General features: G+C 33.4%; 1 protein-coding gene across 3 annotated transcripts in view; it reads left to right on the top strand.

The window, feature by feature from the left end:
* lilli (AF4/FMR2 family member lilliputian) overlaps positions 1-16121 on the top strand; it is a 301708-nt gene that overhangs the window by 75906 nt on the left and 209681 nt on the right. Inside the window, exon 1 of one of the 3 annotated variants that reach the window (XM_087402815.1) lies at positions 1635-3489. The exons of the other annotated variants lie outside the window; for them this stretch is intronic. Within the exon in view, the coding sequence (XP_087258941.1) occupies positions 3446-3489 (44 nt within the window). The 5' untranslated portion in view covers positions 1635-3445. Of the gene's footprint in view, positions 1-1634; positions 3490-16121 lie in introns of those variants that run through there. 3 annotated transcript variants of the gene reach the window in all.

Genomic DNA, 16121 nt, shown 5'->3' with positions numbered 1-16121 from the left:
GATCTTGTTCTACTTTGCGCGGATGGCAGATCCGTGTGACAAAGTTGTGCGGCTTCTTGTTATCTTTTTGTTTTTGTTTTGCTGCGCTGCAAAACGAGTCTTCGCGGCGCGTAGCACGATCGATCCAGTCTATCTTGTCTCTCTTTTTCTTTCTCAACGACCGGAACAGTGCGATCATTGTTCGATAATGGTGTCAGTAGAAAGTTGGAAGGACTTATAGGTGATCGAATGCCTTGACTAATTATCTAACCGGGCGAGGGTTGGATGAACGCGATAAGCAATTTATGCGTGGGTATAGTAGGTACGTTGATGGACCAAGCGTCCATCGCAGATTCCGGCCATTATCTCTTGCATTTAACCTCTCGTACTTCAATTATTCCTAAATGCCAAAGGGAATATCAAAGGAGCTTAGGTACTATCTTTAATACATGTTAGTAGTATCTGCTATTAGTAGTAGTGTCCGTTTATTAGATACGCAACAAATTGCTGTTCTATGTATATGGAACAATTTTTTGTTTTTCAATTTGAAACATTATGATTATGTTATAACATCATGCTAAATACAGAGGATTTGGATTCAACATTTCTACGTTTCTTTTTAATATTTAATAAATTCTCAGGATATGTACAATTGACGTTTTTTTTTTAAAGGAAAATATCGGCTTCTATATTATATTTCTGTTACATCAGAAAAAGAGATATAATGGTAGCAAAATTGTATAGATAACAATTACACAATTTATGTCGCCTTCTTACTTGAAAAATAATACGATTAAGTTTTCGAAAAAGGGAAAGAACTTTTTCAACAGAAATTTATTGACTTAAATAATATTAATAAAAAGACCATTTACTCTAGAGAAACATAAACAAGTATTATTTTTAACATTTTTGTTTAACTTTTAAAAAAAATCACCTCTTTTGAGTTGTGATGATTTTAATATCCTAAAAATTTATAAAACCAAAATAGTTCATCAAAAGTGACGTAACTTAAAATATCATCACCAGTAATATGTTTATTTTGATCAGCTATATATAACATGACTAAATTCAAAATAAAACAATTTCTTCTTCAAATTTAATCACAAACTATCTTAACTTTAAATATCTCTTTAGAAGATTCTTTTCATTTACAAAAATGATAATTCAGAATGTGTCATGTGGAAGGTATTATGATTTATGATCTCTTTGAATATCTTAAGAACGATACAAATGTTATTTAATGAACGAACTGTGAAATTAAGTTGGTTTACTTTTGATAATTGATAGAGTATATCTATAACTAATTCATTCATGATAATAACTAAAAAATCACTTTATTGTTTTGTCATTTTTTTAAGTAAAGCAACGATATTTAAGATTAAGTATATAGTTTAATAAGTTATTTTGCAATTATTGTAACTATAAAGTAAATAATTTATTCAATTATGTAACTACATACTAGGCCCCAAAAGTTTGAAAATACTACATTAAAAGATTTCTGAGAATATTTGAAATATCCATAATAATTTATTTTTGTAACAATAATTTTTTAATTTAACAATGATTTATTTTTTTAACAGTTGTTATTAAATCTGAAGAACTATTGTTCAAAAAATACATTCCGGATATTGGAATAAGTATAAATCTTAACAATATCAATTTAAACTTTGGCCTGAAATATACATTAATTCTAATATAAAACTTATCACTGTGTAACTGCTATCATATTTTTCTCTGAGTGTGTGTAAAAAGAGAAATAATTTTTGCTCTATCATTACATTATATCTTTTTCGCTGAGTGTTTTTGGTTTAATTTTTGCAAGTACGATTCATCGCACGTACGATTCATCAAGTGGATCGAACGATCAACAATTGTTCAGGACTTTAAGGTCGCGATTAAAGAACGGAAGTAAAGGTCGCGCGGTGCGTCGGAAGCGACACTGCAGATTGCGCCGTATATATCTATATATATCTATATATGTACGACTTGTCGCGTCGCGCGTGTATCGTATGGGTGGTAAAACAGCGTCTACGAGGCTGGGCCGCGCATGTCCACCCGCAGATGTCGCCCACATTGCCAGGTGCGTTCGACCAATGGGCGAGCGCTTACGGCCCCCCGTCCCGCCGTCGATTGGCCGCTCCTGCGGTGGCACGGACAGTGATCGCAATATGGCTTCCGCCAGCGCCAGCGAGTGAGAGTACCTCTGATAAAGGTGACATCGGGTCATGGCGAGGTATTCGGGGACGCAGGTGTCGTCGCGCGCGTTAAAATCGCCGTGCGTCAATCTCACCGTCGCGTGAATTTATATGGTCGCGTAGTTGGTGCCCTGCAAGCAGTTGCAAGTGCGGCAAAACAATCGCTCCGTGTGAAGGTAGACGGAGAAAGGAGACTGACGGAGTCGGAGAGACAGAGTTAGAGACAGTGGAGAAAGAGCGAGTGAGACATAGTGAGCGAGTGAGTGAGAGAGGAAGAGTGAGAAAGAGAAGGAAGGAGGAGAAAACGCGACGGAAGATCTGCGCGTTCCGCTCCGTTCGAATCGAACGTAATCCTCGACTAATTTCGCGCGGCAAGTGAAACAAGTGACTGTCGCGGCGGATTGTAGCGCAACTTCACGGCGTAGCGCGACGCTGCGCGAGGGAACGCGGTGTTCGCGGTTTCTTCGGGCGTCGTGGATACGTGCCGATTGTCGCGTGCGAATCGAGCGAGTATCCGAACGAGTAGCGAGAGACAAAACAAAAGAACAGAAAATAAAGAGAAAGAGAGGACATTGCGAAGGGACTGTGTGGTCTTAGCGAGTGTCTCGAATTCGGCATCGTGAATCTGATTGTGAGTATTCCGAGTCCACGGCATCGGGGAACGGCGGCGCGTCACCGGTAGCACTCCGCACTCCGTGTGCGTGCGTGCGTGTATGCGTGTGTGCGTGTCGCGTGCGTACAGGTAGTAGAAGTAGGTGCATGTATCGGGCGCAGGGGACGACATTGGAGCAGCGGACACATTGGAGTAAGCGCGGCGAGAGCGGTGAATGAGCGGGAAGTTGCGAGCGCACGGTAAAGAGAGAGAGAGAGAAAGCGAGCGTGCCGAGGGAGAGAGGAGTGAGACGATATACACGCGGGGTGTATGACGGCGTTTCGGTGCGGCGAGGCGACGTTGCCAGAGTTTTCCCCCCCGTCGCGTACTCCGCTGTTACACGCCACTACTATACGACGGCACGAGGGAGAGGCAGAGGAGGGTGGCGGACACAAGAACGACCACGACGACGAGTACACGGCGATCGCGGTGGTGTGTTAGTGCCGTGGCGTGCGGTTGCTGGTAGTGGTGCGTGGATCGCGTCGCGCCAACGAGAATCTAGACGCGCGCCGATCTCTCGTCCTCCCCGCGAATCCCCGAGAGCCCCGCGACGAGAGGATATACGTCGCGGATACCATGGAACGACGCCTGACGACGTACGTTCGCAGCGACACGTGACATGCCGAGCCACAAGCCAGCGCAAGCCATGAAGAAGCCGCCACGGTGAGTGGAGACAGAATCCGCTTGATTTGCGTCGTTTTTTTTTCTTATCCTTTGCGCTCTCTTTCCGCTCTCGGCTCCCTTCTTTTCTACCGAAAGCGGCGAGTGCATCTGCGCGTCGAACGTTCTCTTCGCCTATCTGCTCTGTCTATCTGCTCGCCTTTTCTCTCGAGCAGTTCAAAGATGAAAACGAGAAAACACTTAAAAACTACTTAAAAACATAGAATCGAGAAATCAGGCCACTTTTGATATTTGGTTGAACGAATTCTTATCACAGCAGGAAATCACTTATCTGCGGGGGATCTTGCAATAATCGCCTACGAAGCGAGATGGAGAAGGGATGACTTCGTTATCTTAGATTTCCTTTAAAGCCTAAATACTTTTTTATTCAGATCTTTAAAACATTTCTTTCAACGATGAAAGTGTTTTGTGAAAAGAAATCTAGATTTCTTCAATCAATCAATTAGAATTATAATAGATTCGATCAGAAAATTCTGATTTTTCGACTAGAATTAATACAATCATATTCTTTTTCCAGTGTAGGTTCCTTATAAGATATTTCCACCAAAACATCAACAAAAACGTTTTAAAGGTCTCAATGGCGTTGGATTTAAAGGGAAACTTAAGATAATGAAGCCAACCTCTTCCATCTCGCTTAGTAGATTTTGAAGGAAACCTAGATATCTTTTAAGACATTTCCACCGTAGAAATTTGAGAGTTACAGTGATACGTGATTTGAAGCGTTGAAAAGTTGGCGTTTCCAATTTTAGATATCTTTTAGCTTTTTTAAATATCTCTCTGTGACCATTTTTTTAAGGATTTTTTAAGTATTTCTACCGACGGTAAACGTGTTTTAAAGATTTAAATGGCGTTTAAAGCCAATTCTCAGTTGTTTATTCATCATCGGTAGCGTTTTAAAAGCTTGCTGAACGGCTTAAGGATTTCTCCAGGGGGTTGCCCGGGGTAATTCGGGGTCACTGATACGTTACTGCGGCTGCAGAAGCGGGTACTCGTCCCCGTGGTGGTAAAGCGGTGCGATTATGGGGGATGAGTCACAGAAGATTGACGCCTTGTTTATTGATCTTGACGCGGATGCATGGCGCTTGTTATGGCATCGTCGTTGGTTGCTGTCGTTAATTCATCGAAAGTGTAGCCTGAATTTTAACATGTTAAGGAGTCGTCAAGACGATCGTTTCAGTGATTTTCCACGAGAAAATATCTGGAGCGCCCCGTTAACCGCAGCAACTTTTATAAAGTTTGTTAGAAAAAAGTTGTCAGAACTTTTTTTGATCTTTTATCCCTTTGAATATTTAATTATCGGAATTTTTTTTAAGATGTAATTTTAGCAATCTTTATACAAGAAAGTCAGAAGTTTATTAATTATATTAAAATTTTAAGAATTAAGAGCTTACTTTAAAAAAAAATAACATATAGGCTTTTTTTGCCAATTTAATTCGGCATTAATTCTTCCTTGATGAAAATATTGAGTATGTTTATCATTTACATTTTTCAATTTTTCACATGTTATGCATTTATATAATTCAATCAGTAATGTCTAATTAAATTTCTGTCGAAACCACGTTTATTTGTAATTAACCGAGGAATGTGATTTCATCTAGTTCCCGGAAACCTTCTACCTCTGATCATTAATTATGTGAGAAGCACTGATGTTATATGTTTATCGAGACAAAAATTGGTTGAAAATACACCACCTTCAACAAAATTAAAGGATCATTGAAAATAAGCGCTGAAAAGGATCAAAGTCGCGTATCCTTGCGAAAAAATGGTCGCAGAAAGATATTTAAAAGGATATTTTAAAGTTTGAAATCCCAACTTTTGAATGCTTTAAGTCACGTCTCTGTAACGATTTTATTACAAACGACTCTAATTTAAAGTGAACTTTGAAAAATTGTTTGCAGTGAAATTGTTTCAAAAACATGGGGCTTGGAGTATTCGAAAGTTGAGGTTTCAAGCTTTAAAATGCTCTTTTAAACATCTGCGAACATTTTTCGCAAAGATACTTAACTTTAAATTTTGTTCTTTTCAGCACTGATTTTGTGATACTTTAATTCGTTAAAAAAAGAATTTGATAATAGTTACCAAATGTTGAATGAAATAATTTTAATCATACGTTTACAGTTAGTATAACCAAAAATTTAATTATTTTACTTAATATTTGATAGCTATTACCAGACTCTTTTCAATGTAGTATAATTGAATAATAATAAGATTTTATCTATTTACAATGTAAAAGTGTAATATATGTACTGACTATTTACTATTTTATTTATTAATTTTTAGAATAATTGAGAATAATTGGAATATCTTTAAGACATATTAAGAATATTTGGAAAAAAATTAAGATTTAACTTTCTAGATTATCCAAGGAATTCTTAATTACCTTCGATATGATAATAATTGACTCTATTAATTCAAGCAATGTGCGAATGTGATTTCGTGTGCGAAGAATATAAAGCGGACTGCATTCTTATAAAGGAATTCATTAATGATGTAGAAAAAATGTGATTTAACCAGGAAATGTTTGTCATGGAACATATTTGCTTTAGATTAAGATAAGATACTTAGAAAAAAAAATGGAATTAATGCTGAGGAAGGAAGTCACTTAATAAAAAAAGTGGAATTAATGCTGAGGAAGGAAGTCACTTAATAAAAAAAGTGGAATGAAATTGAATTAAACTTATGAAGTAAGAATAACATAAATATAAATATATAAATTACATTTTTTTTTTGCGTACAATTCTTAATATACTTTTTTACTCATATACAAAGAAGTTACCTGAAAGTTCAATTAGCCATACATAATGTCGGTAATTGCCGGTATCTTCCGCGAGAAGGGGATTTACTCGGAGTTTTTACGCGGGGCATGGAAATTTTATTCCAACTGCTGCGCGCAACAAAAGTTTGTAATTCGAAATACTTCAGGTCCCAGCGCTATACCAGTTAGCGAAAGAAACTTGAAATCCGAGCTACTCACCGCTCGTTCTCAGGAATGAATTTAATCGTGTCACGAGTTTTATTCCCGAGCCAACTTTCGACGAGGAGGAAAGCGCGCGCGATCGCGGTCTTTAAGCCCTGGCGAAGTGTCGAAGAGATGAGCACGACGTTTAGGAATTCGAGGGTCGAACGAAGCGTAGCGACGAAGAGGACGTTCCAAATACTTGCCGGTTCGCCGTTCGTTGTCGACGACGGTTATCGGTGTTCGTCTCGATGTAGAAGCTGCGTAGGTCGCTAAATTATGGAGCAACGGGATAAAGGAGAGCCAAGGGAAATGAAGAGAAAGAAAAGAACGGTTGCTCGGGTCGTATCGTTGACGCTGAATAATTCTCCGCGCGTTCAAAGGCTTTAATTCGCGATCGTTGTAGCGAAAATTTTAGTCCTTCCTCCGACGTTCATTCGATGTTTTTTTATACCTTTCTCTGTGATTTTTCCTGTGTGTTTACGTTATTTTAATTATTATTGTAATACGTTAATCGTGATAAACAAAATATATAATAATATAAAACTTAATTTAAAATTTATTATGAAAATAGAGATATAAACATCCATACGTGTAATTAATATGAATGCATATTAATTGCTCAATCGCCTATTTATTAGACTTGTACATTAATGTCTTAAAGAAGATTTTTTTAATATTAAGTAAAATTATCTTTTTTTCTTTTTTTTTATAGATTGATACTAAATATCCATATGTTTCAAGATATTATCAGACATTACATATTTTTTAAATATTATTTAGGCGATATTATTTATTTTCCTTGGAAATCTTATAATTTTCTTCTTATCTTTTATACTTCTTATTAATTATTTTACACATGATATTGTTTATTGACTTTGTCTGTTTTCCATGCTTATTACGCGATGTTTATACTACAGTAAATCTTAAGAGTTGGTAAAATTCCACTTTAGGTAACGTCCACGCCAATGATAAAAATCGGTATTTTTAGGAAAAACTAACGAAAAGATATTAAACCAGGTAGTAAACCAGATAGTAAACCAGGTGACAAGTCATTCTCTTCACATTGGACTGTTATTGGTTAATTTCTTAAAGTTTAAGGCTTACTATTCTATTGTAAATACCTCGATAGACACCGTATTACGTGACAATTTCTGCTTTCTCCGTATTTTTTGTATGTTTTTTTTGTTAACTTGCTCTCGGAAGACGTACTATTCAGACGACTATAAAAGCGAGCCTATTCTGTCTTGTACTTTGTTAGACAGTCAAAAAATCGTGTAGTATATAAAACAAACAATATATACAAATTTAGATTTTTTACATTTTTACGACTTAAAAAGAACCTAATTTAAAAAAAGCCATAGCCATCCAAAGGTTAATATCCGTGAGTCTTTATTTTTTATTCTTTCGTCAGCAATGTGAATTTTCATCTTTCGACTGCAACCTAAGTTTTCGAACTTCAGTACAGCTTTTATATTGTTCCGAATTATATGAAAATCTAACAAAAATTCTTATATATTTATGAAAGTTTTAACAATAATTTTTTATTGTTATAGAAGTTCGATATTTAAATTTCTTTATCAGAATTTACTATCAGAAAAATAATTTTTGTTAAATAAATTTAAATCTGTAAAATATAAGTAAAATATAATTTAATTTTTATGATAATAAAAATTTGTTAAAGCTTTCACAAGAATGTAAGGTGTTTTTTAGATTTTTATGCAAAGTAATTTATTTACCAGAATTCCATAATCAAAAAGTTGACTGTGTCTTTAAAGTTCAACATTGCCGATGCAGAATTATTATACAACGGTCTCAAAGGATTATATATCTCAAGACAGAGATGTGCGGTAAACTACATTCTACATGATAAAAAATATTTTAAAAATTACACATTATACATTTGTATTAGAAACAGTTCACTCAAAATTCTTATTAAAACTTTGTTTAAATATTTAACAATACAAGTGTTAATTTAATATAATGTGATTTTATTCATTATTGTTTGAATATTTTGCATTAAATTGATTCAATGTTTAGTATTAAAATAACATATTTATGAGTAAATAAAAATATTATAAATAACATAAAAATAATATTTTTTAAAATATATTTTAAAATATATAATAATTTTAAAATAGATAATTGAATAAAATATGTTATAAATATTAAATTTATTGGAACATGTTATTCTAATATATTATAAATGATAATTTTAATGAAAAAATGTGATGCTTAATTATGCAAATTATGTCGTTGTTACATTTTTTGTGTTAATTTTTTATATAATGTATAATTATAACAAACGTGGTTTATAAATCAAAATTTATTCTTTGTGATATTCAATGTACAATATAATTACATTAATAAATAATTTAGACGTTTCGGCCACAATCTGGCCATCTTCAGTAAAATTACAAATATCCATAAAACACAGAATTTACATAAATCTGACATTAAATTCAGCGGTCAAAAATATAAATATATATATAAATGCATTTTTTCCTCTTGTAAGAATACATCATAAAACAATAAAGTGGTTGCAGCGCCAATTATCATATTGCGACAAATAACAATACACAATGTCACGACGAATTTCCATTTGCGTGAGGAATGTGTTTAAGATTCATCATTTTGTCTGTAAAACAGAATCTGGAAATTCTTGTTCTACATAATTTGCAATATGACAATTGGCGCTGAAGAATTTTACTAAAAAATTTTACTGATGGCCAGATTGTGGCCGAAACGTCTAAATTATTTATTAATATAATTATATATTAAATATCACAAAGAGAAAGAATATCTTGTGCTGTGATTTTTTATGCTCTTCTTTTTGTTAAGTTTTTACATAATGTTTATGTTACTTCTTAACACATTCATCTCATGTTGAATTAACATCAAAATTTGAGCAGATCATTTGGGATATGTGAAATTTGCTAAATTTAACACAAATTTCCCAACTGTGTATTTTATATTATACCTACCCTATGATATTCTCAAGGTTTCCAAAGCAATGCACGCAGCATCGCGTAATTATAAATCTAAGCGCGGTGTCAATTACGTGTTACTGGAGGCGGTTACTTCGCGAGAGAGGCGCTAACGAGTCCTCGACTGCAAAGTCCTTTCGCGGCCTTGAATGTGACTCTTCTCCTTCGTTCCGATGCATTGTTTGTACGGCGGCGCGTTATGCATTTGCTTCGGGGAGTGCCTTGTGTAAATAATGAAACGCGTCGGCGAAACGTTCGATTCTGCGCATTGAAACGATGGGCCGAAATGCACGCGATTATAGGAGACCGCGCCTTATTCTGACTCTCGTCTCGCGAAATTCATAATTGGACAGATCAAGTCTGAGACAAAATCGAAAAGCAGTAGGAACAGGGAATAACAAATTTCAACCTATCCTAACCTATCTCAGAAATCGTGTTTATTAGAATTTCGATAGATTAATCTGATTTTCTGATACATTAATTAAAATCTGTTATTCCCAGTTCTTATTGTCTGCGTTTTTCAATCGTGCATTAGACTTAATCGATCTCCCATCCCGTTCCAGCATAGCGTAAGGCGTTTTAATCGATTTGTTAATTTCCGCTCAAAAATTTCCGAAGATCTCAATTGTCTTCTCAAAATTCTCAAAGATTATTATTATTATTAGAGATTATTGTTACAGGGTAAAATTAATTACAGCAAAATTAGAGTAAAATTAGTTAGTAAACTTAACAAAATGTGTTAAATTTAATATTTTACGTGTCCCAAACGGTCTAAATTTTTATGTTAATTCAACATCAATGAATATGACTGTTTTTCTTTTAAGAGACACAGTTAATACAAGTATCGTTCTATTTTTATTATTTATTTAGTGATACTAATTGTAAGAAAGATAAAGTGATAATTATTTATTGTGTCTCTGAAAAGAAAAACAGTTTATGTTAGGAAATAATTGTGTAACACAAATACTATATAAAAAAATTGACACAAAAAATGTAACATTGACATAATTTTTGAGTAAATTGTAGAAGTATATTTTTTCAATGAAATTAACATTTATAATGTGTTAAATTAACACATTTTATTCATCTTAGAATTTACATTAAAAAATTACATTATTTTTATGATATTCGTTTATTTATTTATAAATGATGTTATTTTAACATTAAAAAATGTTGATATCAATTTAATACAAAATATTCAAGTAACACAATCATTATGTTAAATTAATACTTGGATATATTAAAAATTCAATGTAACAATTTTAACAAAAATATCTTAGTGGCAGGCTCTCCTAATCTATATTTTTATCTCCAAAACTATTTTCTTTAAAATTCGTCACATCTGTCATAAAAGGTGATATTCACGCACAAATAAATTTTTGTGTGGTTTTTTTTTCACTCAGTATTCTTTTTAGGGTCAAATTTTGTGTGGTTTTTTTCATTCAGTATTCTTTTTAGGGTCAAATTTTACTCTAAAAGAATTCTTTCTATGTGTTTTCTCGGAATAACATGACATTGTAAAGTCGGTATTTCTGTCTATAGAGAGAGGGGAGAACACTTTCATAAAATCGATTTAATACTTGAAAGTTGCTAGAAACACTGATACTCTCTCTCTCTCTCTAATAATGCCACATGTACCTATAAGCTTTTAAACTAAAAAAAGTTTTGCATACCAATGTTTGACATGCGGCCAATGTCGGGTAACCCTGTACAAAGAAAGTAGGAAGAGTTTAATAAAGTAGGTACAGAGAACGAGCACAGTTCTATGCTTGATTTATTGTTATTCACCTCGTATACCTCGTTCCTTTCCAGTTCGACGAACGTGTTTAGGATCGATCTCTACGGTGCTATCCCGGAAAAAGTATCGTGAGAAGAAAAGAGCCTATAAAATGCGAGTGTTATCGCAAATTTCACGCCTCCTATCCGATTTAATCCTCGAACCTTCTTATGATATTATAAATTGGTAGATCGACATACGATCATCGATTAATCGCTTCTTTGTGTCGTTTCCGTAATATTGTTGAGTCAGATCTTGTAGGAATATTCTATAGTGTGTAATTACTTTCCCATGCGATTTGCTTTACACTTTCTTGTTATTTTATGTCTGAAGTTATTTCGGACTGTACATAAAAATCTGAAAAAATTCTTGTCTACTCGTGAAAACTTTAACTAGAATTTTTATTATCATAAATCAAATTGTACGTTGATTATTTTTTACAGATTACAATTTATCTACCAGAATTTTTACAAAATATCGAATATGCCTCGAAAGTCTAACTTTAGGTAGATTTTTATATTGTTCCGGATTTTTATATTGCTGTATTCAAAGTGTGTTTTACTTGACGGAAGATCAAAGCTTACAGAAGAAAAGATTTTCTTTGCCGTAGCTAATCTTGATTTGTTATAACATATTTGCAGTCGTAACTATCTGATAACTAGAATTCTGATTAATATAATTATTTTAAAATAAGAATTCTAGTAAATTTTACCAGAAATATTGTCATTATCAATCAGAATTCCGGTTATCTCAACTAAAATTCTAATAAATTTAATCAGAAATTTCTGATTCGTCTATTTTCAACCAGAAATTTTTTTCAGTGTACCATTTAGTTACCACATGCAGTTTTTATGACAGCTACTTCCTTTCCATATAAGTGTCAAAAACTTTTTTCTTTTGCTTATTTTCTTTAAAAGAAGTTTTTCTTTGAAAAGTGAAGAAAATGATTTTAGACATTTATAGCTTTGATCTTCCGTCAAGTAAAATTTTAAATACAACTCGGAACAAAAATCTGCCTAATTCTGATAGATGAATTGAAATCTGTAAAGAATAATTAAAATGCAATTTGTCTTTTATAATAGTAAAAATTCTAGTTAAAGCTTTTACGAGTAGGCAAGAATTTTTTTAATTTTTATGTACAATCCGAAACAATAACACATAAAAATCTGCCAAGTTAAATTTTCAAAATATATGCAATATTTTATAAAAATTCTGATAGCTCAATTTGAGTCTGTAAAAAAATAAGTAAACAATTTGAGTTCTATGAGAATAGTAAAAATTCTAATTAAAGCCTTCACGAGTAGATAAGAATTTTTTTAGATTTTTATATACAGTCCAGAATAATATAAAAATCCACTGAAGCTAAAAGACTCTTAAATTATTTGTCTAAGTGCAAAAATTCCACACGGCCAAAAGGTTAAAATTTAAGCAGTTTCGCGTAATCGATAAATTATTATTTCAGTATTGAGCTATCCTGGAGTTTGCCGAAAATACAGCAATAATATGCAATGAAAATTTTACGATGCAACACAGCAAACGAGCACATTTAACAAATTGAGAGAGATGAAGAGAGAGAGAGAGGGAGAGAGGAGCGGGGGGGGGGGGAGAGGGGGGAGGGGACATACACCCACCTCGTAGTTGGCAGAGCATGCGTTTGCACGTATGCGCGCACACGTGTAAGCATTCTCGCATTTCCGGCCGATTTGTAACGCGGAATAACGTGCTCGGTCGCTTGGTGCGAGGCTGCATTACCTGTCTTTGTATTTGCAAACACGCTGTCAGGACATAAACATCGGTCGTGCACACGTATACCTGTATGCACGCATTGCACACGGTGCAGCGGTCGTGAGAGAGAGACATGATAATTACGGAATGGCAATGGTCGACTTATGGCACTGCCATAATGGCATGATACTCGAAGAGCATTTCAAATCTATCGTAATTTGAAACACCTACTGATGAAAAGAGAGAAGAAATATTTCTTCTCAATATTTTTATATATTTTTTTTATTATTTTCTTCTGTGTTTTTTTTTATGTTTCTTCTCTTTTTTAATTGCGTACAGATGCAAAAATAATCTTTGATTATCCTCATTTTTCTCGAAATATTACTTATGATTATTGATAATTGAATTATTCGGTTTAAAAAAGCACTTGCTCTGAAACTTACTCTAAAATGTTGAAATAGATTATACAATATTATTATAAATACTTTATTCTTATGTTTTGTAGAAATAAGGATATCCTTAATGATTTTGAGGCAATCCTTTTGAAAGTGATAATCAATCAATATGTCTTCTTGGAAGTTTAATTATAGATTATATTTACATTTTAATGTTATTTATTATCGAGAGCTTCAAGCTTTCGATAATTAGTATGTTTGATTGTTATATACTTATCAGATGTTAGACAATGTTAGTATAATGGTTCTATTACGGATGAGATTAGTCTCGGTGGTAATAATTATCCTATGAGACTTATTGGTCCGGCCCGTGGCGAGTTGCTGCTTCCGCAGCCGGCATTGATTTACGAGATAAAACACGACATTCTCGCAGCGTATCTCGTTCTCATTTCGAGATAAAGCAATGCTTCGCTCGCTCCGTCAAATGGATTACTTAATTGTTATTGGTATATGTTTTAAATTCATATTAATGCTAATTGGGTGTCCAATCGTTAGTTATTAAAAATTTATTGGTGCACGCACAGGCGGTTCTCTGAAAATTATGAAAACATTTATGTAAAATTTATTGAGGTTTCTTCTTGGGGGTAATTAAATTGACGAACATCTCTTTATTTTGCGAAGGCTGATTTAGAACGCGATTAATTATGTGTCATTATTAATTATCATTGCAATGTATTTTCCATCTCCAATTAGGGATGCGCTATTTATCAAGACTAGAGTTATTATATATAACCTGAACCTATCCTTATTATATACCTTCACAAGAAAAGAGTAAATATATTGAAAACAATAAATATATTGAAAATAAAAAAGATAAATAATCTGGAGGCAGAAACACGTTAAGAGAAATTTTTGGCACAAAACCAACAAGTAACCATTGTTTTGTTGATATATGAATAGGAAGTCCAGCGATTGTTGAATGTCCTTGAATCTTGAATTTTGGGATAATGAAATTGAAGAAACACTGACTTGGAAACTGACTTTGTCAAGCATTTCGAATTTTCTTTTGTTAAAAAAAATATTGGATCACATGAATAAAGAAATAAGCATAAATATAGTATAACTAGACCGAGTATTCTCCGAAATTTAAAGAGTAGAGCAAAACCTAAGCAGAAAAGGACGCATTGTGTACAGGGTTGGCCATATTCGACGGAAAGATCTGGCAATGACAGAGATGTTAGATCGAGTAAAAAAAAAATGTTTTTTTCCCATGATTGAAAAAAAAACATCTTTCCGTCGAATATGGCCAACCCTGTACATGCGAAACGAAAGACTGCATCTGGACCACAATAAATCCGTCTTTTTCTACTTGAGCTTTACCTCCTCGAATACGCAGAGATACTATGGCTGCGTTCTGGGAGCGCACTAATGCTATTTGTGTCATACTATCCTTGTTTCACATTTGATGGACGATGAAGATAGAATGACACAAATAGCGCTAATAGTGTCTCCCCGAATCCAGCCTATATGTCTATGGAAATAAGAAATATTTCTCACGCGAGCGCAAGAACTATGTCGGCGACGATAAATTTTATGCTTTCGGATAAAACTTTAAAAGTACAGACATTGAAAATCAGATTAATTTAATGAAGCGCCAATAAATTAATAATTTCATAAGATGATGTTTGTGATATAAAGTAATAAAAAGAAAAGTTGTATTTGAGTATTAATCTTTCTTTAAAATACAATAAGGCGAGTTATTAATAGAAAACTTGAATTTAATGTCTACAATTACAAAATAGAGCAGAGAAATTATTGTTTATTGAATGTTCATTTGATATTATTTATAAAGCAAATAATATTGTTTTAAATTTGTATGCGTTTTGATTAATTCATCATATAGAATTCTAATATAAAATATATCGAATATAAAACATATAATATTGCGCGAATTAATGAAGATTAATTAACTAATGAAATTAATCGATCTAAAAAAATCAGGATTTTTATTTGGAATATCCTGAAAATATGCTTGAATTAACTAATCAGATATCGCTAGACATTGTTAATAAATTACAAAAACTTTTTTATTTTTTTTTATTAAAAAATTGTGTTATTCTAACTAAAATTTACTTAAACGAAATTCTGATTAGAATACAATTTTTAAATTAAGAAACAAGAAAATTTTTGCAATTCACATATCAGACACAACAAAATAATGATCATTCATTTTTCAAACATTACTCTCAATGTAGATGATATAATGTTTTATGCGTTAAATAAAAGTATTTAATAAAATAAAATTTTTTCTAGAACATTTAACTTTTGTTGACAATTCTTAATGTAATTTTATAAATATATTTTAATTAATGACCAAGAAATTCTACGATCTCAAAAAGAATAAATGTGCTCTAAAAAGTATGACTGGTAATTCTAGTCATGTGACGCCGGCCAAATTGCATTGATCGTGTAAAAACCGGCTTCTGGAGTGGTCTGCTATTTCATGTATATATATATATATATATACAGTGTTATTCCTTCTATCTCGCACGAGCCGTGACGCTCGCTTCTCTCTTTACCCCGATAACTCGACAATAAAGGCCGTGGCTGACAACCCATTTTGACAAAGGTCGTTCCGACTAGCCGTGGGCCGTTGTTGTCGTGTCCTCTTGGTCGTTTGCAATTTCAGTCTTCAACTCAAAGCCGCCGTCGCCGTCGCGTCCCGCGGTGCTCGAACCGTCCATCGCCACTGAGCGACATCAACAATCGAATTA

Source organism: Acromyrmex echinatior, chromosome 1, assembly GCF_024713525.1.
Source record: "Acromyrmex echinatior isolate Ae372 chromosome 1, ASM2471352v2, whole genome shotgun sequence".
NCBI lineage: Eukaryota > Metazoa > Arthropoda > Insecta > Hymenoptera > Formicidae > Acromyrmex > Acromyrmex echinatior.
The sequence above is the reverse complement of the archived record's forward strand: the minus strand, read 5'-3'. Positions and strand labels throughout refer to the sequence as shown.